The sequence below is a fragment of the Hordeum vulgare genome, chromosome 6H (assembly GCF_904849725.1).
Source record: "Hordeum vulgare subsp. vulgare chromosome 6H, MorexV3_pseudomolecules_assembly, whole genome shotgun sequence".
In the NCBI taxonomy this organism is placed as follows: domain Eukaryota; kingdom Viridiplantae; phylum Streptophyta; class Magnoliopsida; order Poales; family Poaceae; genus Hordeum; species Hordeum vulgare.
In genome coordinates this window covers 417,552,513-417,568,129 of record NC_058523.1, presented here as the reverse complement: position 1 = coordinate 417,568,129, position 15,617 = coordinate 417,552,513, and the positions used below count along the sequence as shown (strand labels likewise).

Sequence of the window (15,617 nt, the reverse complement as noted above, 5' to 3'; positions counted from 1 at the left end):
TTTTACAAGCAAATTGATGGAAATATGTATCACCTAAGAAGCATGTGATAGGAACATACAATGTATTGTAATACCAAAAACTTGAAGATGGTACGTTTGTAAATTGTCAGAATCATGTAAGATGAACACATGGAGCAAAAACAATTCTGTTGATATGGAAGCAAATTTATTTCCAGACAACATGGCATGAAATTTGTTTATGATGTAATCAAATTTATTTGGAGTCCACATGCATGAAAGCAAATCTTACTTTAACATGGAAACAAATTTCAATGATAAGCAAGCAACTAATAACTAGCAACACGATCTTTCAGATCGAAGCACATTTTTTGGCGCTTGATGCAATTTGAAGGAATGTTGGAAACAAGAAGTGCTTCCTAACGAAATATTTTCACTCAATGCAATTTTCAGGAATATTGGAAAAGAAATAAAATGTGATTCATAAGGAAGAGAATTGCATTTGGAAAGTCTTTCTACCACATCAATCCTTCTATAATTAGTTTCCTCAAACTGCTCGATCAGCTTCCTATATGTCTGGTATTAATTGCCTGAAATTACGTGCTTCTATATCTGAACAAACTTCCTACCAAAGTTAGTACTGCATCTAACAATACACCTTGCTATGATCCAACGGCAGCAGGACGGTCTGATGGGAGGCTAGGAATCACTGGTCTGGGTCCTAGCTATGTACCTTAAATACAAGTCGTTACACTACTTTGTATTTCCTCTGTCTTAAAACAAATGTCTTAAACTGAATATAACTTTGGTTTAAAGCTAGTTTAAAGTTGAGACACTTATTTCAAGAGGAAGGAATACCATTTTTCAACTTCATTTATGAATTTGTACCAGTCATGCAAGTACATGTATTAAAAATGTAATTAACTATTTATTTTTTGCGAGACTGTGGAAGAAAGAGCATTATGAGGAGAACTACACAACAAAGAATATGAGAAGCGAAAGTGACAGAGGGACTAACAGAGCAAACTGCACATCACTAAGCAGTTTCAGAGACACAAAAAGAAAAAGGGGAAATATATCAAATGATACACCAGTAAGAGAACTTAGCACTGATCACCAGACGGCAAGACCAGTGTAGCACGTCGCAGCGATGTTGAATGCTTCTTCTTACTTCCGAGGAGCAAAAGGATCCCGCCTTGCCGAACTTGAGAGGCATCAGACCAAGAAGAACCCTCAATGTGATGTCTTGTTCTTAAGCAGATGCCTTGTCGAACTTGAGGGGCTTCACCACCTCCCAGGTGAAGTCAGCATCATCGCGGCCAAAGTGACCGTAAGCAGCTGTCTTGATGAACCTGTTTCCACCTTTCTTCAAGTCGAGGTTGATGCTGATCATCCCGGGTCTGAAGTCAAAGTTCTCCTTCACGAGCTTGAGGATCTCCCTGTCAGGGATCTTGCCAGTGCCGTAGGAGTCGACGAACACAGACAAAGGCTCAGGTACACCGATGGCATATGAGATCTGCACAATGCACCGGCGTGCGAGGCCGCTGGCGATGATGCTCTTGGCAGCCTGCCTGGCAATGTAGGCGCCACTGCGGTCGACCTTGGTAGGGTCCTTGCCAGAGAAGGCACCGCCGCCGTGGGCTCCCCAGCCACCATAGGTGTCGATGATGATCTTGCGGCCGGTGAGACCGGCATCGCCGTGAGGGCCACCGATGACAAAGCGGCCCGATGGGTTCAGGTGGAAGATGGTGTTCTCATCGAGGTACTTCCCGGGAATCACCGGCTTGATGACATGCTCCTTGAGGTCTGCAGCGATCTCATCGTTGGTGACGGTCTCATCATGCTGGGTGGAGATGAGGACGGTGTGCACACGAACGGGCACCATGGCACCACCCTCGTTTAGGTACTCAATGGTGACCTGGGTCTTTCCATCAGGCCTGAGCCAGGCGCAGGTGCCATTCTTGCGGACCTCGGTGAGGCGAGCTCCGAGCTTGGTGGCAAGCATGTGGGTGAGGGGCATCAGCTCAGGGGTCTCATCAGTGGCGTAGCCAAACATGATGCCCTGGTCACCGGCGCCGACCTCTTCTGGACGCTTGGTGAAGTGTCCGTGAACACCCTGGGCAATGTCAGGGGATTGCTGCTCGATGTTGACGAGCACCTTGCAATGGTCGGCATCGAGACCGACGTCGTCAGAGATGAAGCCGATGTCACGGCAGGTGTCGCGCACAATCTTCTCATAGTCAACGGTGGCCTTGGTGGTGATCTCGCCGAAGACCATGACCATGTTGGTCTTGGTGCAGGTCTCGCAGGCAACCTTGCTGTCAGGATCCTGGGCCAAGCAGGCGTCCAAGACGGCGTCAGAGACCTGGTCGCACAGCTTGTCGGGATGGCCCTCGTTCACGGACTCGGACGTGAAGAGGAACGTCTCGGCCGCCATTTCTTTGGTGGTAGAGATGCTCTGCAAATAAAAAAATCCGACTATATATAAGAATCAAACAAATATCACTCGTGCCACAAAATCACGGTACTGTCCCAGCTACAGAGCAAATATACTACCGCACAGCCTGGAATAATAAGCCAGAGGGGCAACCCGTCCAGGCACAACAGGAAAAAACACCCTTAAACAAGAGAAATAACAAACAGGTCCCTAAGGGGGTTGATTGCTGAACCATCCTGGATCTGACGCCATCCTCCGCACGCCGTCGAAGCCGCCATCGGAGGAAGGAGCGACGAGAGTCTCCGGAGACCCGCCGGACACCATCGGATCGAGGCTTTAAAAGGCGAAGAAAGGGCACATCGGCCGAGGACCACCCCGTGCCCGACGAGCCTTAGATCTGCCGTCCCCTGCAACGACTGATCAACTCTGCGCCAGAACAGAAGCCGCCCCCTCCGGTGCCATCAGAAGCAACACCAGCCGGCGACCCCGTGTACACACCCACCCAGCAACAAAGCAGCGCAAGAACTGCCGTGACGACGACGCAGACGGAGGAACAAAAGATCCATAGAAAAGCCGACGACGCCGACACGCCGACGATACCAGGATACCAAGCTCGCCGCTCCGACGAGGAGCCACAGCACACTTATTGGACGTAGCGCCGCCGGCCAGACACCGCGACCCACCCACCTGCTCCTACTATCTACTCAACCACCACCAACCTCCACCAACCCCCCAGCTAGCCCCCGTTCTTTACAGAGGGAGTAGTAATTAAGCGACCCACGTATGATGAAAAAGAAGAAGATAAATTAGACATGGCTGATCGAAACATGAGATCAGGACGCGGTGAGTGCTAACCTCGTGCAGTTGTGCTGATGCTATTGTTCAGGAGGCCGAGAAACCGAAAGGAAGAGGTCGAATGTATGCCGCGGTGTAGTCCCTCCCGGCCACGCAATTTATAGAAGCGGGGGCCGCGCCAGGTCGTGCGTGAGTGTTGCTGGTGAGAGTGCGGGACTGCACAACCTGTGCTGCAGCCCTTGCGAAGCCCTCCGCCCCACCAAACCCTTTCTTTTTTCTTGAGTCAGGTCGCCTACCAACCATTCCTTTATTTTTGAAAACAATTTGATCCGGCGCGCCGGTCGAGCGTTCGATCGGTCGTAGGCGAATCGTTGGGTCAGGCTTAACCTATGCTTCCCTATCCGAGATTCGCATTTTCCTCGTCTCCTTTTTATTTTGATTGGAAGTCATGGTTATGAATGACCTTCCCTTGCGCCTGCACAAGTCCATGCGAGTTTGATGTCCTCGGCGTTGTCGCCCAGCATATGCGTCTAGAGAGCTGCAACGACGGTTTGGTAGAGCCACATGCACCACGATCATAATCATTTTTATTACAACCGATGTCAAAATTTGTTACAATCGGTATCGAAATTTGCTACAACTCGCATCACATTTTGCTATCACCGGTGTCGCATTTTCTTATATCGCACATGACGGCGCGATTTTTGTTACAATCGGTGTTTCATTTTGCTACAACTGACGACGTGGTGAGCTGCATCCCCCTCTCAACTGTTTCATGGCCGACGAAGTTGTGTCCATGACTAAAGGCGTAATTTTGCTACATTCTTCAACCGGCATCAAAATTTGCTATAACCGGCACCGCATTTTGCTATCACCGGTGTCACATTTTGCTACATCGCACATGATATCGTGATTTTTACTACAACAGGTGTTTCATTTTTCTACTACCGACGGCATCTATTGCTGCATCCATTCACGAGGCCATGATGCTTCAAGCGCGGCGGTGAGCACGAAAACAAGATGCTGGTGTGGGGTTGTCGCGAGAACTAGCATGGAACAGGAGGAGGAGGGGTGGTGTTGCGACCAAAAGGAGGTGGGCAGTAGGAGACCCCGACGAGCCGTGCGAGATGCGGAGGAGAGGGGGTGCGTGCGCGAGATGCGGGCGCTGCGCGAGGAAGAAGGGAGCTCTGGATGAGTCGTTTTTTACCTAAATCTAACTGTATACACGACTGGATCTGACAATCCGTGCTCGACCGGTCGAATTTTATGGACCGGTACGCCGGCGCCTATGAGCCCCCTTATTTTTTCCACTTGCCTCTTTTTATAGAAATATCTTCTCCACTTGTGTAAGTGAGCTGCCTCCATCAATTCACTATGGACGTCGTTGGTAAGCTAAATCCAGCCCAGCAGGTTTGCGGATATGGTTTTCATCGATTTTAGAGTATATCCAATACAGGATGCAGATGCAAAAATATCTAATTTTAGTATATTTGCATCTTTGAGGCCAACAAACGTCCAAGAGATGATGTTAAAAAAATACGTCTCCATATTTTAAAGATGTAAAATACAACATCTCGACATGCAAATATACATCTCCACGTGCTAGAGATGTAAACAAGTCGGTCCCGTGCCAACCGCCCAACCATTTTCATTCCCTTTCAGTTCGCCTTCCCTTCATCATCGGCCGATTTCGGCCAAAATCATCGCCGTTGTCGCCCGCCAGCGCACCTCCGACTCCTTCGCGACTCCGCCCGCATGTCTCCCATTGCCAGCCTTGCCGGAAAAGCGACGGTTGGCCCCCACAACGATCGAATCGATTTGGGCCGCCTATTTGAATCCAAGCATCATCGGAGCTCCGGCTGCCCCCATGGCTTCGATGTCGCGGTTCTGGGAGAATTGGCATTGTTTCTAGCCTCCAACCATTGCCGAAGCTAGGGAAGGTGCGACTAACCGCGCGCCCGAAGGCATCCCGCCTCCGCCACTATTTCGGTTGCGTGAAACTGCCCCGCGCGCACCGCCGAACTCCAGCCGCCTTCTGCATGGCCATGGTCGTCTCTTGTGACACTTCCATCGTCGATTGGGTGAGCTGCCACCGAATGGTTGCCCATCCCATTGCTGTTTTGATCCTTCCACCTCGCCCGCAAGGTGTTTGGCGAAATTCTCCCAAGGTAAAAGTCGTGCAAACCTTGAGTCTTTTCGTCGGCTGTGATGATATAGTTTGACGGTGATTTTCATATTATAGATGAGCTCATGTGACTCCTCTTGCATGCATGTTTCCTCCACCGATAAGGAATCTGATTTGACCGAAGAAGAGAACATTGTTATGCTAGTTGCGATGCACAAGAGCAAGAAGGCGAAGCACCATAGTTTCGTGTATGGTCGTGGGTTCATCCTAAGAGAACGGGTTGAGGCGCGCGAGAAGTTGATGCGCAACTATTTTGCTACTCAACTCATTTTCCCAGAAAGGTACTTTTGGTGCTGGTTCAGCATGTCCAAAGATTTGATCATCCACATTTGAAATCCCGTGAAGCAGCATGACCAGTGTCAGGACCAGTTTTTCAGGGATTTTAATTTCCCTTCAAAATGGCCCTTGTGCATACCAGCCCCAGGAATACTGTTAGTTGGTGCACAATTCCTTGATACAATTGTCCAAGAGAAAAAAAAATACAAATTTGAGGTACAAGACCGAGGTGGTCCATGGAGTACATCAAAAAGGATTTCTACTGGTTCATGGCGGAAGCGGTTCGGGGATCTCCATCGTCTATGTGACCCCATTTCCCACAGGAACACATGACCTAGATAATTCCTATAGCACGCGGTTGCTGTCTTCGGTGCCTAGGTTTCGGGGCTATCGTCGGTTCCTCTTTTCCAAGCACGCAATTTGGCCAAGACAATAGCGAGGGACAAGCGAGTGAGTACTTTGAATGTACTCGCAAACATCATGAAAACATGCATAAAATTGGCAGGGGTTAATATGCATTTACAATAATACCACAATATTTCGCCAACCAAAGTATACTTCCCAAGTATTAGTAATGGAATTTTAATCATATTGATAAATTTAATGAGCAATCAATAAGAGTAAAATTAACGTCTGTGATATAAGACATGCCTCCGTCGCGCGTCTGAGCGACACCACATACATGACTTGAATAAAATAATAACAAGCATGCCACAGTTGGGCGTGTGAGCGACACCATAGAAAGGGCTTATAAGAAATGATAATAAGCATGCCACAGTCGGGGGTCTGAGCGACACCACATAAAGGGCTCATATGAGACAATAATAAATATTGAATATCCACGAGGTATAACCGTCCGAGGGATATCCCACAATCATAATCATAGGGGTTAGTCCACAGTAGAAAGAATAGTATGATCATCCACCATATTTCATGATTAGTCTCATGATTTCTTTAACTTCCTCTGAAGACCGACACTTGCCTAGTCAACCAGTCGTCATTGACTGTGGACACGGCTACTCGAATAGTTTTGACTCTGCACTTGGTGTACTCTTTACCCACAGCCCACGGGTTTCAATAGTCACTCGGACTAATTCCACGTATGGTATCTCCAAAGTAAATGCTCGGAATCAGTACACCCATTTTTTCCCGCGAAGACCGACCTCACCTCGGATACGCTGCCAGGGAAAAACCATAAGACGGGGAGGCTCCAACCTCGACTAGCATGGCATCAAATTTATATCGCGCGCTACAAGGGAAGAGCTCTTCCATCTCGGTCCCAGACCGGAAACACCCATGCCCCCTGACCGGATGACTAGATTTAGTCCAGTGCCACGGATACCTTCATTCCGTCCCCTCTACTTGGTGTGTACCTGGTAATAGGTTTACGACCTACTGAACCATATTCCCTTTCAGGAAGATATGTGGCAGCATGAAGGATTAAGGTGACACACTGACAAGACTTGATCTATGGTCGACTAAGGAGGTTTAAGTTATTCCCTACATGACTAGCACAATCAAAATGTTTTCTCACTACAGACAGAGTCACTACCTATCATGCCCCAACATGTCTCGCTGACCATCCTCGTCCCACGAGATGTCAGCCCTAAAGTCGTATCTCCCCGAGACACCGACTCTCTTCGGATCCCATCCGATAGGCATGCGTGGCAAAAGGATGTGACTACTGTCCCATGCATCTCAATCATGCAATGATTGTACTTTCAATCATAAAGTCACATGCATGATCATCACATGAAATATCACCACTCATTTAACATAAGCATAATGTTTACTTCAACAAACAAACCACCAAAAATATATCAAGGTTCACGATGCTTTCCTTCAATGTCTAGGCAGGTTAGGTGCACATCAAAACTTTTGAAAGTTTGATCTTTCTTCAAATTCCTATTAAAAAATGCTCAAATCAACATTCAATACAAATATCACTCAAAAGTTGTTTGGAAAAATTTAAAATAAATACTAAAATAAACTAGATGAAATTTGAAAGAGGTGAGAAAAAGAATCAACTCATTTGGACTATTATTTTAAAAGATGTGGCCAGTCAAAGTCCAGACAAACTTCTAATTTTAAAATAAATAGATAAATAAAAATGATTTGCAAAGGAATACGTGTTCAAACAGGGAAAACATACTCCCGGCTTTACGCTTCCACTTAAGTGGACGGCGGCTTAGTCCTGTGACTCACGAGGAGGGCCCACGGACAGGTTTGACTTCGGTCAAGCCTGTCGTCTTCCTCCTGTGGCCAAAGGGAAGGTGGGGCTCCGACGGTCCTTGCCGGCGGACGACACCTCCTAGGGTCCTCCCGAGGGCGAGAATGGATCCATCCCTTCGGGCTGTTCCTCTAGGTGGTCGCCATGACTAGAGGGGTGGACAGAATCGCCAGCAGCGAGCTCCGAGGCGGCGATGACTTCTGGCAGAAGGGGAAGTTTGGGCTAGGTGGCTCCTGGTCGAGGCTGAGAGGTGGGGGTGGCTCCATGGGGTCGGGCAAGGGGGATGGTGGCGTGGGAGAGGCGAGAAGGGGCCTGCCTTGGTCGATTTTGGCCGGGGGCTGCGGCGGCCGAAGCTTGCCGGAGACGAAAACGATGAACTCTCGGTCTCAATTGGATGCGATGGGACCTCGAGGGGGTTTCAGAGAGGCTATATGGGATCTGGGGGAGCTCGGGGAATCCTTAAATACGCGGGTGAGGTCGGTTCCACGGTGACAACGGATAAGTCCGGTTAACTGTTGCAAGGGCGACGTGGTGGTCAGCTGGCGGGGACCGCGAGCTGGCAGCTGAGCAAGGGAGTCGTACCAGGGCTAGTTGGCGCGTTCGGGTGGCTCGGGCGGTGCTGCATCGTCGGGGCAGCCGCTGCTGGCATCGGCAGCCAGCGCGGTTGCAGGGGCTCAGGCGAGGAGCGAGGGCAAAATTGACAAAAATGACCCCTGGAACGAAAGAACTCACGGATTGACCCCTCGGGATAAATAATTCACCGGCCTGACCCTTTTGTGTGGCGCCCGACACCTCGGCGCCACACTGTACTGTGTGACGCCTAGGGGTTAGGCGCCACACCCCCGACCACGTGGCAGGGAGGGCCCCACCCCCAGGCAGTGTGACGCCTAAGTCTCAGGCGTCACACATTGTAATGTGTGGCGCCTGACCCTTAGGCGCCACACACTGACTTACAGGGCCACGGGCCAGCCCCCTCCCCACCCCCTCCCTCATTCCCCTCCCCCAGCCCCTCTCCCAGCCACTGCCCCCTCCCTCAAATCCTTCTCTACATCACCAAATCTGAAGGTTTGGAGCGGGCATTTGTTGTCCAATCACTCCCCTAAGGTAATCCCCACCTCTCCCCTCATTCTCATCCAAAGGAAAATCTTTTGTGTTCTTTTTTTTTGCAAATTTGAGGAAACCCTAGTTTTTCATGAAATGTGGGATGTATATCATATTGTTTTATTTGTTTGTATGTTAGGATAAGGGGTATGATGGGGTTAGGATTAGGGTTGTTTGGATGTGTGCATTATGGTTGTTTTAGGGTTAGGCTAGGGTTAGGCTAGGGTTAGGGATGTTTGGTTGTGTTAGGGTTATGAGGGGGTTAGGGTTATTTGGAAGTTAGGCTATGGTTATTGTAATTGTATGATTGCTCATAAAAAGGTTCTATGTTTTGTTGTTTAGGTATGGGAAGAACATGTGTTTATATTCATCACGTGGACAAGGATGCCTTTTTAAAAGGCAATATTGATCCGGACCCGGATGAGCTTGACATGGTGTTCGATTTCTGTCCTAGCTATGCTGAATTGTTGGAACAAGTCCGAAAGGATTTGAATTGGATGGACCCTAGTGATGTAGTTGAGTTTGCTGGTAGGCATAATGTGGGATTCGGAATGCACATTCGTTGGGAGACCATGCGTGTCAACTCCGAGCAACGTTGGCTTGCATACAAGGATACGGTGGCCGAATCACTAGACAAGGCTCTAGAGTTATTTGCCATGAAAACAAATGTTCCTAACTTGTTGGATTTGAACCGGGTTTCCTCTTCGATTGTTGAAGCTATTCCTGCAACCATCAACAAAGAGGCCAGCATTGAACCTCTTTCTTGTGTGTATGAGGCTAACGAAGAGGTCAACATTGAACATGAACCATTGGTAGAGGCTAATTATGAGCACTATGATGATGGTAATGTTCTTCATGACAACAATCTTGGTGATTTGGACAAATATAATTTGCAAGAGACAATGGACCATTCCATTCCGTACTCACGTGGGTATGCCTCTGAGTCTGACGATGAGGGTCCCGATGAAGAAGTTGATGAGGAAGGGTTCACGGCAAAGGAGGCTGAAGCTTTCACGAAGGTATTAAAGCGTGATCACCGGACACCATTGTTCGAGGATCTTAGCCTTGCGGATGAAGCCGTGGTTGACGGAGGCGAAGGCATATTGTTTGGAGTTAGGCCACCTTCTCATCGGGACACACATGGGAAGAATATTATTTTGCCGGGGTCAAAGTTCGAAACATTCTTTGAACTGAAGATGTGGTTGGATGAATATTCTGTTACGCATTACAGGCCACACAAAGTTGTTCATTCAAACATGAAGCTGCGTTACACGGTTGCTTGTGAGGATAGAGGTTGTCCTTGGATTGTCCGTGCAAGACCATGGAAAGGAGGGCCAGGATGGAACATTGTCAGTTGTATGCCTCACATGTGTCAAGGCAAGAGGGTTGATGGTGCCCTATCGTCGCAAAGCCATAGACAACTAACCTCCGAGTTCATCGCTTATAGGCTTTCCAACTCCATCTTCTCTCTTCCTACAATGAGCATAAAAAGCGTACAAGACCTTGTGAAAGCCCTCTTTCACTACGAGGTGAAATATGGTAAGGCATGGAAAGCAAAGCAAGCCGCATTCAAGATGTTGTATGGTGATTGGGAGGAAGCATACAACCGCATACCTAGGTTGTTGGGAGCTATTTCCCACACTAACCCGGGCATGGTTCATGTGGTCGAGCCGTATGGGGAGAAAACAAGGATTAAGAATGGAAATAGGGTTCGCGTATTTGGCCGTGCATTTTGGGCATTTGAGCAATGTGTGAGCGCTTTCCAGCACTGTCGTCCTGTCATCTCCATCGATGGCACGTTTTTGACCGGACAATTCAAGGGCACTTTGTTGGTTGCAATAGCAAGTGATGCCAATAACCGGTTGATGCCTTTGGCTTTTGCTTTGGTTGAGGCAGAGAACAATGTTAACTGGGAATGGTTCTTGCATATTTTGAGAACCAAGGTATTACCGTTTGAGAGGGAAATATGTGTCATATCGGATCGTCATCAAGGCATACTTAACGCGGTTGACATTGTCATTCCCGGCCATGCTCCTTTGCATCATCGATGGTGCATGAGGCATTTCTGTGCAAACTTCTACCGGGCATGTGGTAGCAAGGAGTTGGCGGATGATCTTCAGGATTGTTGTCAAGCATTTTCTGACAAACGATTTGCAAGATTGTACAATGCTTTGCTTGTAAACAAAAAACTTGATGCAGGTGGGCTTGAGTTTCTTAACAGGCACATTGAACTTCGGGCCAAGTGGGCACGAGCTTATGACGAAGATGGCCGAAGATATGGTCAAATGACCAGTAACATGGCAGAATGCTTCAACCGGGTGTTGAAGGGTGTCCGTGCGTTGCCGGTGACGGCAATAGTTCAATACACATTCGACAAGTTGAGAGCATACTTTCTAAAGTACTCACAAGAAACAGATGATCAGATTGCGGGAGAGAACAGGAAAAAGTATAAGTACCAGTTTCCACCAAAGGTTGACAAATGGATGGTATTTCAATCACGGAAGGCTGACACCCAAACGGCTACCCTGTACAACAACGAGGATTGGACATACGAAGTGAATGAGCCCGGAGGAACGACAAACGATGGCCAGCAACACGGAAACAGGGCGTTCAAGGTTTCTTTATCCTTGTGTGATTGCTCTTGTGGGAGACCAAGGTTGCTTCATCTCGCATGCTCGCATTTGTACACGGCAGCTCGCAGTAGGAATGTGGACGTCAACCATCCACTAACCGTGAGGGAGTCCGAGTTCTCGATCATGACCACGAAGCATACATGGGCTCCTAGATTTGAACCATACTTTGACCAATCACAATGGCCGGAGTATCATGGAGTACAACTATGGCCCGACCCAGAGTGGAAGGTTGTGAAACTGGGAAGACGAAAGACAAAGCGTTTTAGAGGAGACATGGATGGATGGGGCCATGGTGGTGGCAGAGAAATGGGGAACAACCAATTCCAAGAGCCTACTGAGAGATCACAATGTGGAGATTGCGGTGTAACAGGGCACAACAGAAGAAGGTGTACGGCGCGAAAGAAGAAGTCCAAAAACAATGATTCCAGGTCAAGCCAACCAAGTCCTAGCCAACCAAGTCCTAGCCAACCAAGTTCAAGCCAACAAGGGACGGGTCAAGGAAGCACGAGCCAACAAGTTCCTACTCAACGTGTTCCTAGCCGACTTGGGCTTACTAGAGGACGTGCTACTAGAGGAAGTGGTGGTGGTAGAGGCAGTGGTGGGATAGGTCGTGGTTGTGCTAGAGGCAGGGGTGGGATAGGTCGTGGTGGTGCTAGAGGCAGTGGTGGGATAGGTGGTGGACTTACTAGGATTGGTATGCGTGGATACCTACAAGGACCATTTCCGTATGTCACATATTTCACTAATCTTTATCATGTTGTTTTTGATGCTCCTTTGTGTGTTATTTTACTAACTATGAGCTATGATGCCTGTTTTGTAGGTATGGCCGCTTCTCAGCCGAACAAGGCAAAAGCGGAGTGGGGGGAGGAGAAGGATGCAGCCAGTGAGGAGCAGCTGTTGATGGATAGGGCTGCAAAGAAGTTGAGAGAGGAGGATGCAGCGGAAGCGCGAAAGAAGAAGGATGAGGAGGATAAGGCAAAGAGGGATGAGGAGTGGCAAATGTTCCTTGAGCATAAGCGATATGAGGCTAGGATAAAGGAGAATGACAGGAAGACGCTAGAGAAACGTAAAAAAGAATATGAAGCTAACTTTAAGAAGATGTTGGCAGAGGCCGCAGCAAAGAGAGAGCGGGAGCATCAGCGCTTCACGGAGAGGGTTAAGGAAGAGGCTTCAAAACTGCGCAAAAGGGAAGAGGAAGAGGAAGAAGAGAGGAAGAAGAAGAAGGGTAAGGGGCCTTGCTCGACCCAATAGAGCCGGATGCTTGTAATCTATGTGTTGTTGAACCTTGTTTGGTTCCGCGCTTTATGACAATGAAACTCCACTATGTATGCACTTTTGGACGTAAGTTACTTCAATAACCATATGTATGTTTGAACTCCACCACCACTACTATGTGCTTTGTGTTGTATGTTTGGACGTATGTATCTGAGCTCCACCACTATTTTTGAACTCCTCCTCCATTAAGATGCAGTTCTAGGCATGACAGAGTGTGTGGCGCCTAAGCCTTCGGCGCCACACATGTGTAGTGTGGCGCCTGAGGCTTAGGCGCCACACATGGACTTATACTGGGGGAGGGGGGGTGGGGAGGGGCTGCCCTGAGGATGTATAAGCCCATGTGTGCCTTAGGCGCCACACATGGACTTATACTGGGGAGGGGGTGGAGAGGGGCTGCGTTGAGGCTGTATAAGCCCATGTGTGGCGCCTAAGCCTTAGGCGCCACACTGCACAGGTGTGGCGCCTAAGGCTTAGGCGCCACACATGTGAAAACCTGCTGGAACTGAATATGAAAAGCAATTTCTGACAGCAATAAAGATCTTAGAACAGCAATACATCAATATATTGACAGCAATAAGGATCTTGTGAGTGCAAGAAAGCAATATATTTCCAGCAATAAGGATCTTTTGATAGCACTAAATGGTTCTCAACAACTGCAACTAGAACTAAATGGTTCACAACTCGAAATAGTTCAAGACTACAATAAATAGTTCAGCTCGACAAGTGCAACACCAACTACAAATCACTTAGGGCCTCGTCCCCTCTTGGATACTAGCTTCTTCCTTCTCGCAACCACAAATTGATCCGGGTCATCGGACTCATCGTCATCGTCATCCTCAACCTCATCCTCCCTGCTTCTCATCCTTGACAAACGAGAGCTCCCGGCCACCGGATTCTTCCCTTTCGCATAATCATCCGGTGAGTAGCGCTTAAATTCCTTCCTGGGCTTCAACACGTAAGCGGAGCGTTGGAAAGCCTTCAACGTCATGTCGTCCGCAGCCTAATACACATGAAGGTTGAAAGTTCAAATTTGAAGGTTCAAGGCTGAAGGTTGAAAGTGCAAACTGCATGGCTATGTCATACCTGATGAGTGTCAGCATCATCCTCCTGAGTATTTCTTTGGGTAATGTCACCATCATCCATATGAGCGCCCGAAGAAGCCGAATCGTCAAGAGTATTTCTTTCGGATGAACCGGATCTCGAAGGTGAAACATATTCAGGGTCACGGCAACCTAAAATGTTGGATAGGCGCCGTAACTTCTTGCCCTGTTCCTGTTAGATTCAAATATAAATGACATATATTAGGTAACCTATAATGTTGCATTCTGGGCAAAATAATAATAATGACACAACACCTTTATGAATAGACGAAGTGCACATTCTCCCTTTTTTCCTCCAGGTGTGTTATCTAGAATATCTTCGGACTCGTCAGCTTGTTTCTTGACCTCTTTGCGCTATGATCACAAGACAATGACAACAAATAAGTGCAAGTGAATAGGTCCGCTAGAATTCATAATTTACATAGGGGAGCACACTTACCACAAAGTTCAGGACAGGGGCGAAGGAAGTTTGGTACCCTTCGCGAATCAACTTGCTGTAACCGCCTTGGGCAAGTTCATCGTACTCAGTGGGTTCTTCCAATATGTCCTCCTCGTAAGCCGGCGGACAAATCTCGACACGAGTACTCTCCTGAAACCATCTTAGGTAGTTGCTGAACGCAAGAGCACAATGCTGACGGTACTGGGTTCGTTGTATGCTCGAAGTTGCCTGCACACTTTGCTCGAACATAAGGACGTAGCTCTTATGATGCTTCTGCCAGTCCTTGATTTTTCGCTGCCTCCTCCTATCCAACCTGCTTTGAACAAAACACATCAGTAGCTCGCTCAACACTAAGAACAAAACTAATCACTAATTATTTTTTGTTACCTGTGAAGCTGTGTGTCCGTGTCCACCCACTCCGGCGGGTGTGGCTGAAAGTAACCAAATTGACGCAGCACACGATGCGGGAGATGCCACTCAACCGCCCAATTGCATATTAGGGGACAACGCATTAGCCAAAGATGTCTTTCCTGCACGCATAGTGGATTCAGCTCGAACGTGTGTGCATCACCAAAGTTTGTCCCGACACCATATGGCTCCCATTCAACCTACAACACAAGATGAATACCACAATTCATTTCACTCACAACATAGAAGCTGGAAGTCAACTCTGAAACCATCTTACCTGCTCGGGGGTAAGCGAATCCATCTCGTTGGTGTACTGCTTGTACAATAGGTTCACTTCGCTTGCCACCTCCGATACCAAGTCCCACTTGTAAGCCCATGTAGGTTGACGTACAGGGTTGTCGTGGTCATCCCAGGTATTCCACTTTGAGCTTTTAGGGCGTCCAACAGGTAGGCGTTCCCAGCTCCATACTGAAAGTAGGAGCATACAACCACCAACTCCACCGTCCTTTGTCGTCCTGCGACAAGCATCGTCCAACTACAAGTAACAACAAACATGCATCAGTTTAGCAGAAAAAGATAACAGAGAGTACTTAATATTAACAATTTATTACCTGCCGATACAAGTAAGCCAGTGCGGCCGAGCCCCAGCTGAACTTGTTGTCCAAAACAGTCAACGCCTTCAGCCACATCCAAGGAGCATTCTTGCCTGTGCCGTCCGCAAAGATAGTCCTAGAGATGACGTACCACATGTAGACGCGAGCATACCTCTGGATGACCTCG

At 48.2% G+C, this 15,617-nt stretch overlaps 2 protein-coding genes across 2 annotated transcripts; both read right to left on the bottom strand.

The window, feature by feature from the left end:
- Nucleotides 1-797: 797 nt before the first annotated feature.
- On the bottom strand, nt 798-3,420 carry LOC123406276 (S-adenosylmethionine synthase 2-like). The gene is made up of 2 exons (XM_045099761.1): nt 3,251-3,420; nt 798-2,416 (listed from the first exon to the last, which is right to left on the bottom strand). Exon 2 carries the CDS (start codon nt 2,393-2,395, stop codon nt 1,211-1,213), a length of 1,185 nt encoding a protein of 394 aa, XP_044955696.1. The 5' UTR covers nt 2,396-2,416; nt 3,251-3,420; the 3' UTR covers nt 798-1,210.
- A 10,071-nt stretch (nt 3,421-13,491) lies between these two features.
- LOC123405959 lies at nt 13,492-14,157 on the bottom strand. The gene is made up of 2 exons (XM_045099466.1): nt 13,974-14,157; nt 13,492-13,890 (listed from the first exon to the last, which is right to left on the bottom strand). The coding sequence occupies exons 1-2, from the start codon at nt 14,031-14,033 to the stop codon at nt 13,633-13,635; spliced, it is 318 nt and encodes a 105-aa protein (XP_044955401.1). The 5' UTR covers nt 14,034-14,157; the 3' UTR covers nt 13,492-13,632.
- Between the last annotated feature and the right edge of the window lie 1,460 nt (nt 14,158-15,617).